We start from the raw sequence: 14,406 nt of genomic DNA, 5'->3' as shown, positions 1-14,406 counted from the left end.
CACTTTAATCAATACCTCTCATAGAACAACTGCATCACCAAGATAGGTGCTCAAACAGTAAAGCTCCCCGTCAACCTAACATCGCGACTCGACGCCCCCACAAAGACCTCAAACTCCCCAGCTGGAACAACCCACTTCTGCAGCCCAACATCCCAATAACTAATATCCCTGCGCGTAAGCTCAAACGTCGCAATACCGCTCTGTCCGGGAACAAGATACAACTTCTCAAAGCCCCTGAGCTGTTTCGGCGGCGTGTCCGGCGCAGAATCCGGGAAGCCAATATACAGCTGCGCGACTTCGGCGCCAGGAACATCACCGCTGTTCGCGACGTACGCGGTCACCGTACCCACCGACGCAAAGAGATCCGACGGTCCACCGACAATCGTCTCACCTGTCGTTGGACCGGGCGTTGCAGAGACAGCAATCGCAAGCGTACTAAACTCAAAGCTCGTATAACTCAACCCAAAACCAAACTCATACCGCGGCTCAATCCCGAACTGATCGAAGTGCCGATAATCAATGAACAAACCTTCAGTGAACGGATCAACCTGCGCATCCGTCCAATCCGCACCATAATCCGCCTCGGATTTCCCAATGGTGTAGGGGAGTTTGCCGGACGGTGCGAAGTCGCCGAAGAGGATGTCCGTGAGGGCGTGCCCGCTTTCCTGGCCTGGGAGTCCGGCCCACACGATTGCGAGGACGTTTGGTTCGGCGAGGATTGTCTCGAGGGTTATGGGGCCGACGCTATGGACCACCACGATGGTCGGTGTGTTTGTGCGTGCGACTGCTTGGACGAGCGCGTTGCCGTTGTGCCAGGGGTCGAGGTTGTTGCGGTCGCCTGGGTTGCCTTCGACGGTTATATACCTATAACAAGAAAGTCAGATTGAGGGCATGGTATAGAGGTAGATGGGGACGCACCCCTCTCCGGAGTCGGAGGTGATAAAAACGAGCGCTGTCTCCGCGGCGGCGGCTGCTTCTGCGCCTGCGGCCGGGTCGTCTGTTGTGCTGGTTACGATCGTTGTGCCGGTTTCCGCGGCGATCTCCTGGATGGCGTCGAGGGGGGCGATGAGGTACTACACCAGTTAATACAAGCTCCTTACTTAGATGGGGGGTAAGTGAACGTACAGGATACTCGGCAGTCCCACTCCCCCAGCCCTGCGCAAGGGTTCCATTATTGCACCCACGGTCCGCGCATGCGTTCGCGCCGTCGGGGTTAACGATCGCATCGGAGCCAATGATTGCCAAACTCCCCGGTGCGAGCAAGGGGAGGGAACCATTCGTATTCTTCAGCAGGACGATGGAATCACGCGCAATCGTCCTCGCGAGCTCCGCATGTTCAGGCGTCGTAACATCAACGCTCGCCGCCCCGCCATCCCACGAACTAAACGCGACCTCGGGGTGTCCCTGGTCCTGGCCGACAAGATACCACGCGGCCAGAATACGCGTAACCATATCATCAAGACGAGACTGCGGAACCTGCCCATTTGCGATGGCAATAGCTAAATTCTCCCCCCAAAAGATCGATCCACGCGGTGTATTAAAGTCTGACCCGGGCATCGTCATATCGAGCCCCGTGTTCGCGGACTGCACGGTACTATGCTGCGCGTTCCAGTCGGAGAGGACGTGGCCCTTGAAGCCGAGCTCGCCCTTGAGCAGGCCGTTCAGGAGGGCGTCGTGCTCGCAGGCCCAGGTGCCGTTTATCTTGTTGTAGGAGCACATGACGGACGCGACGTTTGCGCGGACGGCGTCGTAGAAGGGCCATAGGTATAACTCGTGGATTGTGCGATCGTCGGGTTCGGAGCTGATTGTGTTGCGGTTTACTTCTTGTTCGTTTAACAAGTAATGCTAGGTAGGGAGTGTTAGAGCTGGAGATAGGAAAATTGGTGTATGTGGACGTGGTGGGATGCGTACCTTCGCGCAGGCCTGCACACCACTACTCTGCATCCCCTCAATCGCCTCGGCCATCGCCACACCAGCAAGATACGGATCATTCGAGAACCCCTCCCAATTGCGTCCAGCGGAAGGAATCTTGCCCAGAGCGCCAGCCACAGGCCCAAGCTGGACATGTACACCGAGTCCCGCGGACTCAGCCCCCATCGCGACACCGCGTGCTCGAATGAGCTCGCGGTCCCACGTCGCGCCAGCATTGATTCCAGCCGGGAAGACGGTTACGGGGTTCGCGAAGCGCACGCTTAACGGACCATCCTGCAGACAGAGGGAAGGGTAGGGGATGGATTGTGGCTTATAGGTATTTCCGACACAGGGGCCGCCTTCCCAGGTGACGCCTGTGACAATGCCGACTTTTTCGTCTTGAGAGAGGACGGCGAGGTCCGCTGTCGCGCGGGCGTATGCTTCGTCCCATGTTATTGCTTGTCCTGCGGCGATGGAGGCCGCGAGGAGGACTGAGGCAGCGGAATGGAGTCGTGATGGACGCATTGTGTAGCTCCGGCCGTCGGTCTTCGGTGTTCGATCTCAGCGAGACTCGAATTAATTCCCCGCTGGGGTAGAGAATGTCGCGGGGAATCTCCGGGAAATAAATACCCAGGTCCCATCAACACCGGAAGAATGTGCACTGGCCGGCGGCCTCGACTTTGGAGCAAATGCCGTGGCCCCGTGGCGCCATGACATACCCCGTCCACGCTGGTAGGCAAAGTGTAAAGTTTCCATCGCATTCTCCGCGCCATCTGCAGAGCTTGTGGCCGGCTTCGAGCGGGCAGGGAGGTGGTTGGGCCGCAGTGGCAGGGGCAAGAAAAACAAACAAGAAAGAGAGAGTAACATGACGCTGACCCCGCGATTGAGTTGTCCATTCTCTGCTTTTAGCCGCCTTGGCTGGCGATCGGCCCATGCGTTTTCTGGGGTTTGCGGGGTATCTACGACCCAAGACTGTCACTGCGCATTGCGCATGCTGAAGGCTCGGGAAATCCTTGGAAGAAAGCTCGAGACTTGGAACTGGTATGCTGGCACTGCTCCCAGCGGATGGTGTTCCGCGCTCCGTGCGCCTTGCGCTTTATCCCCCTTGCATTGCATCGCACGGGAAAAGCAAAATATCCAGATTTTGGGATTTCGGGCCATTCGGCGAGGGTTGCCTTTCTGTCCAACGCACCATACGACTTGAAATTGGGTTTAGCCCTGGAGTAGCTTAGGGGGCTCAGCTCGTCTTTTACTCCGTACGAGGAAAGGTTTGACGGTAGATGAAAGAAATCTGAATTTGTTTCTTCGTGGATATTATCCCGAGCTGCCGATCAAGCTTGGAGGTTCCCGCTCACTGTCCGTCGGTCAACACCTTCTCGATTACTCTTGCGTGCTGGAGCAAGACTTCGTCCTTCAGTCGCCTGCCAACCACTTGGATGTGGCAGGGCGCGCCTTCGACATCGTCGGGTGTATCTGGAAATATTAGCACCTTCGACGCAGTGTTGGAGGATCAACTTACACCCAGGACTATACTTGACGTCGCGAACAAACTCGGCGTCGGCGGCTTTATCCGCGTGTCCGAAGGGAACGACGCACGCGGGATACTATGCGGATTAGCCAACGATCATTGAAGTAAACGATTTCCCTTACATCCACCATATTCCAAATGACAGTATATATAATCTTGCCAAAGGTATCATGCAACGGCGCACAGCTCTGGTAGGCAGGAGCAAGAATGACATCAACACCACTCTTCAACCAGGCTTGTCTCATCTTGGCGGCGACTTTAGCCTTCTCTATGTTCAGGTCATAGAGTTGACGCAAAGTCGGCTCGGGATCACCACCCTTGACGTTGTACACCAAGCTGAGAGACGGAATGAAGGGCTCGCCTCCGTCGGTGACATTGCGCAACGGCGTGCGGTCGGGGTCCATGTTGAAAAAGCGGAACGCTAGATCGCAGGCATCCGAAAGAGACGGGATATCTTCGATCGGAAGATGCACGACCCGATGGCCGACTGCAGCTAGCTTACGAGCCGCGATGTCGAAGGTGCGCTGCATGCAGGGATGCAGAGGGAGAGCAGGATCCTCTGGGAGAATTCCGATCGTGAGCGGAGACTCCAGCTTCGGTGGTTCGAGGTACGGAAAGCCAAGCGAGTTGTCGTCCAAGTTCTCCGGATGGGAAGATACAACAGTCTTGAAGAACAGGTCTGCATCACGCACAGACGTGCAAAGGGGCCCGGTCGAAACTGCTATCCCTCCCGCCATACCGATGCGTCCAGGGGGTGTTTGGCCAGCGAAAGGAAGCCTTCCAACCGACGGCTTGAAGCCGTGCGTCCCGCAGCACAGCGACGGAATCCGAAGAGAACCACCGACATCCGTTCCAGCGCCCATGATCGAACCGCGCATGGCAATCAGCGCACCTTCGCCGCCACAACTACCACCGGCCGTCAAGCTGCGACCGTACGGATTGCGCGTGCGGCCAAACACATTGGTATGCGAGTCGGCCGTCATCATCGTTTGAGGCAGATGAGTCTTCACGTAGATAACGGCGCCCGCGTCGAGAAGGATATTCACCATCGGACTGTTAAAGGTCAACGCAGGCTTGTCGAGGAAGGAGACATATCCGAGAGTGGACGGCACGCCAGCGACATTATACGAATCCTTGAGACTGATTGGAATCCCATGGAGCGGACCCGCAAGCTTGCCGGTAACCGCATACTGTTGATCCAGCTCCTTCGCACGCTCAATAGCACGATCAAAGAAGATCTCCGTCAGACAGCGGGTAAGCTGCTGAGCGATCGCAGCGCGCTTGCAGAACGCAATAGTGACCTCGTAGGCACTGAGCTCGCCATCGCTCAGACGCGACAGGAGAGCCGTGGCGTCGGAGCTCTCGGTGATATCGAGTTCCCGCTCAGTGAGGATCCCGCTCTGTCGGGGGATGTCAAGGATGTTGTCTATCTCATCTGCCTTCTTCAATAGTTCCGAAGAAAGACGCCATTCCGGGGGAATTCTGGCGGCGAGTTCGTCGCGCTTGCGTTGCGCTTTCTTTTCCCATTCCATGGTTAGATACAAATGTATATCGCAAACTGTACTTCGGGACAGAGAGCATGCCTGCACTTATACCCGGACTCACCGGTGGCTTACGCGGGATTCATTGTCACGCAGAGGGTACAGTCACACCCGTTGTTCAATTGACGCCAATCGGGCATCTCGGAGTCAGCGGACTGCAGGGAACAAGGATACTAGTTCATTGTGTTGCCGACTGAGGTGGGAGTTGTGAACCCGAGCTTCGCTTACCGAGGAACCGGGTCGAGAAGGGAATCCATCTCTTGATCAGCGTCGATGAATATATCATGTTCCTGAATTGGTGATGAATCCGGCCGACCTCATCGACGATCGGGGTCCGGCCGACCAGTCAAGTCAGCTCTGCGTTTAGCTGTCACTGAGGTGACCCGCCCCTGTCAACATCGTCGCGCGCCAAATGTTTTGTCTCTCTCAAAACCCTGAACAACGGCGATGTACCCTCAAAGACTCACCATTGCTCGAAGCATACCACACATTCCCTGGCTCCGCAGCCCGTGGGTCTGTTCGAAGCCGCCTGCCATGTCCGTTCCCTCCCGCCATCACTTATCCACCAGCCCCCCAGCAAACCATGACGAATTCTTCCGAAATACGTCACGACGATGGATGTAAGTGAAATCTATCATAGCTGCAGTCTCAGTCATTGATTACCAGCCAGATTCAACGAAACCGACCGTCTAAACGAATGATATGTCAAGTTTCGACCAACGGAGCTGCAGCGCATCGCCGGCAAAGCAGTGCAACAAGACTACTGTCCTGGTATCGCTAAGCTTGCAGAGGGCGGCTTTAACAAGGTGTTTATCCTGCGCGGCAGAAATGGCCGTGAGGTGATTGCACGGATTCCGACCCCTATCGCCGGGCCGCCCCATTACACGACCGCAAGCGAGGTCGCGACGATGGGCTTTTTGCGGACGGTTCTCAAACTTCCTGTACCCAAGGTTCTGACATACTCTGCGGCATTGGACAATCCCGTCGGCGCAGAGTACATCCTGATGGAGCGGGTGGAGGGTGAGAGTCTTTCCTCGAGATGGTTATCCCTCACTAGTGACGAGGTGAAAGACGTCATGACGCAGATTGCGCAGATGGAGAGGAAAATTTTCGACTACCGCTTCCCTGCGTATGGAAGTTTATATTATAAAAAGGAGCTTGACGGGGAAACCCAGATACCGACCACGGACGATTTCGTGATCGGCCCTGTGTCTGCCCGGCAGTTTTGGCATGACGAACGAAGCACAACACCGATCGACCGTGGGCCCTATAGGTTCTCCTATTTCTCCTCTCGCTCTTTACTCCTGGGTGTCTAGGAACAGATTCGGCATGAGCTGGACTAACTTTTGCCATAGGGGTCTCCCCCGTGGACTGTGTTACCGCGGCAGCTCGCCGAGAGATGGCTGTCATTCAGCAGCATGCCAAAGCTCAGCCTCGCCAGACATTTCTTCTACCAACCGGCCATGACCTTCACCCCTTCGAGCACAGCTCGTTACTTGCGCAATCCCTACAGTTGGCGCCTCGTTTGATCACACCGGGTTCCTCCAGCGCCCCGACCCTAAGACACCCTGATTTGAGCTTGGGTAACATCCTCCTAGCACTTGGATCCACCAAAAGCACCAGCATCATCGACTGGCAGGACGCCGTGATATTCCCGCGCTTCATGCAAGCAGGATATCCTGCGTTCTGCGAGCACAACTACTCCCAGCCTCAAAGCCTGACGATCCCATCCCTCCCCGACAATTTCGACGACAAGGACATCGACGAACAGAGACAATGCCGAGCCATGTTTCGCCTGGAAGAGGCCAACCTCTACTACACAGCCGCAACAGGCGTCCACAACGATCAACACATGGAGGATCTAAAACTCCCCCATCTCGGGATGCTGCAGTACCTCCTCCGCCAAACAGGGTACCCCTGGGACGGCGACGTAATCAACCTACGAGCGGCGTTAGTCGGGATCACCACACCGTCGGTATGGAGCAAGATCTCGCCGGCCGGTTGCCCCGTCGTGTTCAGCGAGACAGAGCGAGAGGCTGCGATGGCGGAATCGCACTAGTGGAACGAGTCCGAGCAGCTCCTGTCCCGGATCCGAGAACACCTCGGCATCGACCTAGAGGGCGGGACCGAGCCGGAGAACTTCGAGTGGGCAGTGGAGGGCAATCGTCAGTTTCGCACGGAGATGGTTCGCCAGGCTGAACCGGGCCAGCGGGAGCTCTGTTGGCGGGATTGGCCGTATAAAGATAAAGACGACGATAGCCTACCTTCTGAGATGTAGATCGCTGTACAGCAACGGGCTTGCTGCATATTGGCTGTCACCTATTTGCGCGAAGTGGTCCTAGAAGTGTGGCTAATGCTGAAGAATTATATCACTCTTGTATCCGTATGCCTGAATGACGCCGTTACCTTGTAATTACAGCAAGCATCGAAGATCCTGGCATCTGAGAAAAATACTCGCTGGCCTGAATATAACCTGCAGACCAAACAATGCCGAAGTTCCCAGCACCTTGCTTCCCTTCTCAGCTACCGCCAGCAAAACAAGGCTATATCATGAGCTAACGAAACGGGTCTATAAAGTCAGCCCTTGAGCTTCAGAAACCGTGACATGTTCCTCGCCGCCAACCCAAGCAGTGATGGACTTGCGTCCTTCGGCGAGTGTTGCTGCGGTGGGCTTGGGGTTCAGCGGAGCAAATTATGCAAATGTGTTTCTAGCGGCTGTTTACACACGGAGGCTTGACTTGACTGCAAAGCAAGTGACGGCTGCCCGGTGCTAAAAGCTCTCTCTGGGATGGGGATCTCGTGTCCACAGAAATTATTGTGGCTGTCCAGCATCGTGCGGCGCTATGGAGGGGCCTTTCAATCGATGTCGAGACGCAAGATAGAGCGGTGTTGTCTGTCATGACCCTAAGGATACCTTGCTTGGTGGGTTGATATAAGTTGAGCAGTGTCTGAAGCAGACCAGAAGCTCCGCAGGGATTGCGATAGGAACATAAGAGACACATGCAGTGAGCAATCTGTGATGCTGCATTGGCAAAGCGGGTACACCGCCTTAGACTGGTATCTTGAAGAGTGTCAACCTCGGGGATTATTGGCAATTCCCAGAAAAGCACTTCAAGACTGTATTCTTGGTAGCAATCTCGTCGTTAAGCGTATCAAAAGTCCTTACAGATAAGTCTCCGGCTTCGAGGTATGATCAGGGATCAATAGTGGCATGGATAGGCGTTCCTTGGTGCAGTGTCAGCCATGTACATCATCGATCGTAGCTTAGATTGTTAGCGAGGATACTTATATCGGTCCCATCGTCTGCTAGTTTGAATTATCTCCCTAACACCCGTTTAGTATCGTATTGAAACACGTCTGAGAGTCAAATGAAAATGCATGTCTCTCTTCCCTTACTCGCCACTTACATCCCATGTACCCTATCCCTGCCGGGCACAGGGCTTATCTACAAATCTGAAGAGCCGGTGATAGACCAGTCCGCATGTCTCCAGAGCATGGTAAAAAAAAACTTGCTTCTTGTCGCTTATCTTGACTAACAAAACCTTCTGAAACAGGTTGGTCACGACATTGTAAGACTACCTCTATACAACCCCGTCGTTCCAAATCTTATCAAAGACAATATGGCATGTCTAACTCTTTCCTCGCAAATCAGGGCGAATGCTGGATCTGCTGCCTGCAGACTCGCGAACAGAGCCTAGCGCCCAAGACTCCAGACTTCTTCATCCAGCACGATGGTGAGCGCCGCTGCCGTAAATTGAACGAAGGATGCTGCAGAAATAACGACTGCGATGGATGTTGTTCCGGTCTAGTGTGTATGTCCAAGGGCAGTAACTATGGGTGGTGTGCAAAGCTGCTTTGATTTCGAGCCTCAGGTCTCTATCCTGGGATATGGCGTCCTTGGAATTGGATACGATATCTTGACATTATAGATCTATGTGAGAGCATTGGTCAATTATCGTTCTATGAGGCAGTCAACGTACTGAGTTCTGTCGGGATGAGAGGTGAGATGTGGATGCTTCACATATTGTAGATTTCAAACACAGACTGTAGACTAAGAGACTTTGATGCGATAGTTCTTTTTCCCCAGTTATGCCATTGTTGTTACATGCTGGTTCGTAGTTGGCCGCCGGGAAATAAACTCCTGGTAAACTTTTGGAGCGTCATAGACCTAGCATTGACCATAATATAGAACGGCAAATACGTCCAGAACCATTGCTCGCTCCCAAGGGTTATTGTACTTTCAAAATCTCACCGTTCTCCTCCCAATCCGTGGCGATTCATTTCGTCCCACTTGAGATTTTACCTCTATAATGCGCGTTACCGTCCCTCTCCTGGCGTTCTCTGTTCCATTGGCTTCAGCCTCCCCAGGGTCCTGGCTCCTGTACATCCCAGGCGAAACTGGCGTACGCGATGAGTTAGACACATTGGCATGTCTGCGGTCATGCTTGCAGAAAAGGCCGGCGTGTCCGGGCAATATGGCAAGCATTTCAACTCCTTTTCGTGAAATTGTTGCTAACAGCCGGTTTGACCAGGATCCTCATCAGGTTGTACGTCGGGTCTCTTGCCCTATATCTAATACAGATTTAACCTTCTGTCACCACTTCCAGGGCTCGTGCTGGACTTGCTGCCTTGATCGTGAAAGCTCGGCTCCTGGGATGGTTATCCAGCATCCACCTAGCGATGAGCCTAGCTTGGAGCGTACGTGCTGTGCTGAAACGAACCTTTTTTAATCGTAGATGTGAGCTAATCCTAGAATGCCTTAACAGCACAGTTTTGCCTCAAGGCGAGACATGGGTCTTTTAACAATTTAAATTTATATGGACGATGTTGAGTTCTTGTGTTGTGCGAAAGAAGACTGTGCTCGTGGCGGAGTTGCGTCAAGGCGAAAAATATATTTCTGTGCGCAAGATAGAACGTCACACAGCTCGACAGCTCTCTCGGACGCTTGAGGGCTTGGATAGACTATAACAGAAGAAGAGACTGCGAGAAGCATTGAGAGCTCAATTTTACGTTTTGGCCGTGTAGTTCGTTAGAGAAGACTGCAAGTTTTGTAGCAGCAGCAGCAGTTTTCGTGCCTCGAAGCAGGTGCTGACTCATCTTCTGTGTAACCTTGCCAACAGAGCAGAGTCAACAACACCCACAGTCTGCCTTCTTCGAAGATTCTCCCTCTATCATGATTCTCATGACCTTGGCTCGATTCGCAGGTATTGGTTCCTGCATTTTGCTTCGCCCGAGCCATACGCAGCATGTCAGTACCCGGTGAATAGTTAGCGGCAGATCGCCACCTCGGGAGATCTCGATTTTGGAGAACCGCTGCCAGGGGAGGAGAGGGGCTTCAGCGACCCAGACACAAGGTTAGTTTGATGTCTTTTCTGGCAACAGCCTCAAGATTTCCGCCCATCAACTGGCATCAACTAATGAATTGTTTTCACAGAATGCGCCGAGGTGTCATCTTTCCCTTCATGTGGCTCCGAAGCCTCCGAGGATCACAGACCAGCCGACGGAAGTTGCCTACAACAATCCCAAAAACAAACGTCGATGAATCATTATTGACGCCGCCGATCCGATAGCGTCAATCGAGCAAACCCGGAAGCAGGCTACCTTAGTTTGTGCATGCAAAGGACGAGAGAAATACCTCGGGATCTGAACGATGGCGGCTACGAGTGCTCGTGGAATGAAAACTTGCGACGTTGGGATAAGGAAAATCTGGAAACGAGAGCGACGTTGATATTGTGGCGAGGGCTTATACAAAACGGGCGACCTCTGCGAGCCTCCGCCAGTGGAATGATCGCGTCGCGGTTCCCCTGACTCCGCCCTAACCGGTTTTGTGGTTCTAAGGACTGTGTTTGGAGGATCTGCAGAGCCCGCGGGGGGTTTGCAACCCACCAACCCACGAAACGATTGAACATCACATGCGTCTAATTTTGCCGACTTGGGGATGAATGGAGATATAAGGGTCGTCAAGCGCCCGCTGCCAAACGCTGACCTACGTTCAACAAATCGACAAGCACGAACTACGCCACCATGAGTGTCACTGCCAAGCGCAACCCCAAGGACTCGATGAAGTCGACTTGGCGGAAGACGGACAAGAGCCAGTGGAACCTTCATCACTGGTTGCTCGAGGTCCTCAACATTCACTCCATCGAACTCGACAAGGATGTCCCCGTTCACCAGAAAACGGAAAAGGTGCCCTACCTTCCGGAATGGCAGCAGCATCGCTGGGTCATCACGCACGCTTTCCTGCCGATTCTAGTACATCACGTCTACTCGTCCTACACCGGCCAGAACCTCACGCCCTTGGGTGCGGTCCTGTTCTACAGCGTCGCCTTCAAGCTCATCGCCATTCACGAGCTCCACGTGCTCCGCCGCGTCGGCCACCAAACGGGCTTCCTAGACGGCGACACCCACGAGCGAGACGGCGTCCCGGACGTCAGCGTCGCCAAGGTCGTGCGCTCCCTCCTCTCAACATCGACCTTCCGCCCCGTCTTTACCGTCTTCCTTGCGTACCGAACAAGCCAAGCTCCCTCATCGATCAACTGGTACTGGTTGCCTCTAGAAGCTGGACTCTACGGGATCATTCTCGACTTCTGGTTCTACTGGTACCATCGCCTGATGCATGAGGTCGGTAGCCTCTGGAAATTCCACCGTACTCACCATCTCACGAAACACCCCAACCCGCTCCTGACGCTCTACGCCGACCTTGAGCAGGAACTCTTTGATATCGCGGGCATTCCGCTCATGACGTACTTCACGATGAAGTTCATGGGCATGCCAATGGGGTTCTACGAGTGGTGGGTGTGCCATATGTATGTAGTCTGGGCGGAGTTGGCCGGCCACAGCGGGATCCGCGCCGTTGCGATCCCGCCGAATACGCTTAGCTGGGCGCTGCGGCTGTTCAAGGCCGAGCTGATTATCGAGGATCATGACTTGCATCACCGGTTTGGGTGGAAGACGAGCGGGAACTATGGGAAGCAGACGCGTCTTTGGGATCGCGTGTTTGGAACTTGCCGCGATCGCGTCGAGTGTCAGGCGGCGAACATCGATTATGACAATACGTTGTCGTTGCCGTGGCTTTGAATCGACGAGAGATGTTGATGTGACAGTGTTGATGTGACATATCATGTATGATGTTTTATGTATATAGTACACCTCTTAACGATGCGATGTCTAGAAGGTGGCCAGAAAGGCCTTGTCTCTTCAACCAACCCCTGTCTCGGCATCACGTGTAGGTACATACCGTAGTTACTCCCGCACGCTCTTTGGTCCAGGCATGGCCACGCTTTTCGGTACCTGGCGCTCTTCTTACATTCAACATCGAGTCGCCCCCGCCGATGTCGCAGCAGTGGGAGCCAAAACCACTGGCCTCAAATGCCTGGCCTAGTGATTGCTAACTTGGAATCAGATTTTATTCGCGTATCGCACTCTACCATGTTTGCGGCTACTTCTTCACGGACACTAAAACATGTAGTCGCTTCTTGGAACGCCCCATGCAGCTCCGCCTTTTTGTCAACACGACATCCCATGGACCCGTTTAAAGTACACGGCCGCTGTTGACGCTGAGCCTCTTCATCGTTATCGGAAAGGTGGCTACAATCCTGTCACGTTGGGCAGTTTACTGAAAAACAAGAGATACAAGATCTTGCATAAATTAGGATGGGGTGGTTACTCAACAGTATGGGCAGGAAGAGATCTAAGGTTGGGCCACTGCAACTGCCCTTACAAACTGCTTCTAGTCTTGAGACTAACCCCATTATAGGACAGAGACATATGTTGCGATCAAGATCTGCGTTCCTGAAAGAGAGAACGATAAAGCTAATCGAGAACTGAATGTCATGACCAGATTGGCTTCTACCAACTCTGACCCCAGCCCTGGCCCTCGACACGTCGTGCGCTTGCTAGATGACTTCGCTATAGAAGGTCCGAATGGGACGCACGCATGCCTGGTCTTCGAGCTTCTGGGGCTTACTATCCCTAAGACAATCGATGGACACTTTCCCAACGGCAGGCTTCCGGGCAAGCTTGCCAAAACCGTTGCGAAACAGGCTCTTGATGGGCTTGATTATCTGCACCAGCATGGTATTGGACATGGAGGTTGGTTCTACGTCTTGTACTAGAGAATGACGGGATGTCTAATGCTTCGCCTATGTAGACATCCACACTTGGAATTTGGCGTTTACTGCACCTTCCGTGGACAATGAATCTGAGCAAGAATTTATCGATATCTCAGGGAAACTAGAAATCGGGAATGTCCGAGCAAGAGATGGAGGAGATCTAGAGCCCGGCGTACCATACTACATTGTCCGGCCTGCCTCATACCGTTCTCGGTCTTGGTTGTCGTCGGCGTCAGTCAAGATCGTGGACTTTGGTCAAGCATTCTTGCACACAGAGATTCCTTCGACACTTCACACGCCACTACCGGTCCGGGCACCCGAGGTGGTATTTGGAGAACGCCTGGATTATCGTGTGGATTTATGGAGTATGGGTTGTATGGTGAGCAAAACCTGCAGAAGTCACAATTCATTTGAACAATACTGACAGTCTTGCCTAGCTTTTCGAGCTTTCCGTCGGCCAGCCGCCCTTTGACAGCTTCTTGCTAACGCCCAGGATTCTGGTCCATCAGAGGCAAGATCTGGCAAGTGATGCTCTGCCCGAGAGGTGGCGGAACGCATGGAGGACCATGGAGTTAGATGGTAAATCTGTCGCAGAAAGCTCAGCGCCGACGTTGACGTTGCAGGAGTGGCTGGGGGAAATGTACTTCGATGGCGAGCGAAACGAAGACATGACAAGGGAGAATATGGTTCAGCTAGGCCGGATTATTGCGAAATTGCTGCGCTTTGAGCCGGCTGCTAGGGCGTCTGCAAGGGACATTCTGGATGACCCTTGGTTTCGCTGTGACCCTGACTGCTGACCTCGGAGACATGATGGCAGCTTTTCTTTGTCAATGGCAAATTGACCTTTGATGGCCGGGTGCCAGGCCGTTCTTTGAGCTTTGGATTATTTGAGACCCATCCTTGCCAGGCAGCCAGACCAAGAGAGCCTCGGCCGTTTGTTTTAGGAAGGAGTTGCGAGCCGCCCGCGGGCCGCCGAAGCGAGGATGAAGTTTACATAAGCTGGGCCGAGCCACAGGCGAAGGAAGCAAACTGAGCAAAGCAGCCAAACTCAGCAAACCTACGTGCTCTTTCATGGTGGCCTCAGGCCCGCAATAATGAGCACCCGTTCAGTAAGATTCCGCAGTTCGACAACCTCACTCCCAAGCATGGAGCGCTCTAAACAAGAATATCGCGATCAAATCCTGGCCCAAATCCCCGAGGTTATAACTGGGGCTCTACACGAACTGGACACCCAGCGACCAGTCCGCATACTGGGCGATACGCCCACAGCATTCTTGACGCCGAAGACTACCTGGCGGCCATTCACCCCTTCATG

At 53.8% G+C, this 14,406-nt stretch overlaps 5 protein-coding genes across 5 annotated transcripts; 3 read left to right on the top strand and 2 right to left on the bottom strand.

Moving 5' to 3' along the window:
- Positions 1 to 27: 27 nt before the first annotated feature.
- Positions 28 to 2,436, bottom strand: BDW74DRAFT_190054 (beta-glucosidase; the record flags this gene model as incomplete). The annotated part of the gene is made up of 4 exons (XM_073732103.1): positions 28 to 864; positions 919 to 1,073; positions 1,126 to 1,845; positions 1,912 to 2,436. The coding sequence occupies 4 exons, from the start codon at positions 2,434 to 2,436 to the stop codon at positions 51 to 53; spliced, it is 2,214 nt and encodes a 737-aa protein (XP_073585791.1). The 3' UTR covers positions 28 to 50.
- Positions 2,437 to 3,262: 826 nt separating this feature from the next.
- On the bottom strand, positions 3,263 to 4,971 carry BDW74DRAFT_167076 (putative general amidase; the record flags this gene model as incomplete). Its single annotated transcript, XM_073726653.1, has 3 exons — positions 3,263 to 3,384; positions 3,431 to 3,515; positions 3,562 to 4,971. The coding sequence occupies 3 exons, from the start codon at positions 4,969 to 4,971 to the stop codon at positions 3,263 to 3,265; spliced, it is 1,617 nt and encodes a 538-aa protein (XP_073585790.1).
- A 623-nt stretch (positions 4,972 to 5,594) lies between these two features.
- BDW74DRAFT_176665 (aminoglycoside phosphotransferase family protein) lies at positions 5,595 to 7,258 on the top strand (the record flags this gene model as incomplete). The annotated part of the gene is made up of 4 exons (XM_073728685.1): positions 5,595 to 5,600; positions 5,691 to 6,240; positions 6,336 to 6,955; positions 7,040 to 7,258. The coding sequence occupies 4 exons, from the start codon at positions 5,595 to 5,597 to the stop codon at positions 7,256 to 7,258; spliced, it is 1,395 nt and encodes a 464-aa protein (XP_073585789.1).
- A 3,476-nt stretch (positions 7,259 to 10,734) lies between these two features.
- BDW74DRAFT_190050 (sterol desaturase family protein) lies at positions 10,735 to 12,057 on the top strand (the record flags this gene model as incomplete). The annotated part of the gene is made up of 1 exon (XM_073732102.1): positions 10,735 to 12,057. The coding sequence occupies exon 1, from the start codon at positions 11,005 to 11,007 to the stop codon at positions 12,055 to 12,057; it is 1,053 nt and encodes a 350-aa protein (XP_073585788.1). The 5' UTR covers positions 10,735 to 11,004.
- Positions 12,058 to 12,812: 755 nt separating this feature from the next.
- On the top strand, positions 12,813 to 13,888 carry BDW74DRAFT_190048 (uncharacterized protein; the record flags this gene model as incomplete). Its single annotated transcript, XM_073732101.1, has 4 exons — positions 12,813 to 13,071; positions 13,130 to 13,470; positions 13,529 to 13,678; positions 13,715 to 13,888. The coding sequence occupies 4 exons, from the start codon at positions 12,813 to 12,815 to the stop codon at positions 13,886 to 13,888; spliced, it is 924 nt and encodes a 307-aa protein (XP_073585787.1).
- Positions 13,889 to 14,406: the final 518 nt, after the last annotated feature.

Source organism: Aspergillus multicolor, assembly GCF_047715735.1.
Source record: "Aspergillus multicolor strain CBS 133.54 unplaced genomic scaffold BDW74scaffold_7, whole genome shotgun sequence".
In the NCBI taxonomy this organism is placed as follows: Eukaryota; Fungi; Ascomycota; class Eurotiomycetes; order Eurotiales; family Aspergillaceae; genus Aspergillus; species Aspergillus multicolor.
This window is presented reverse-complemented; position numbering and strand designations above follow the sequence as displayed.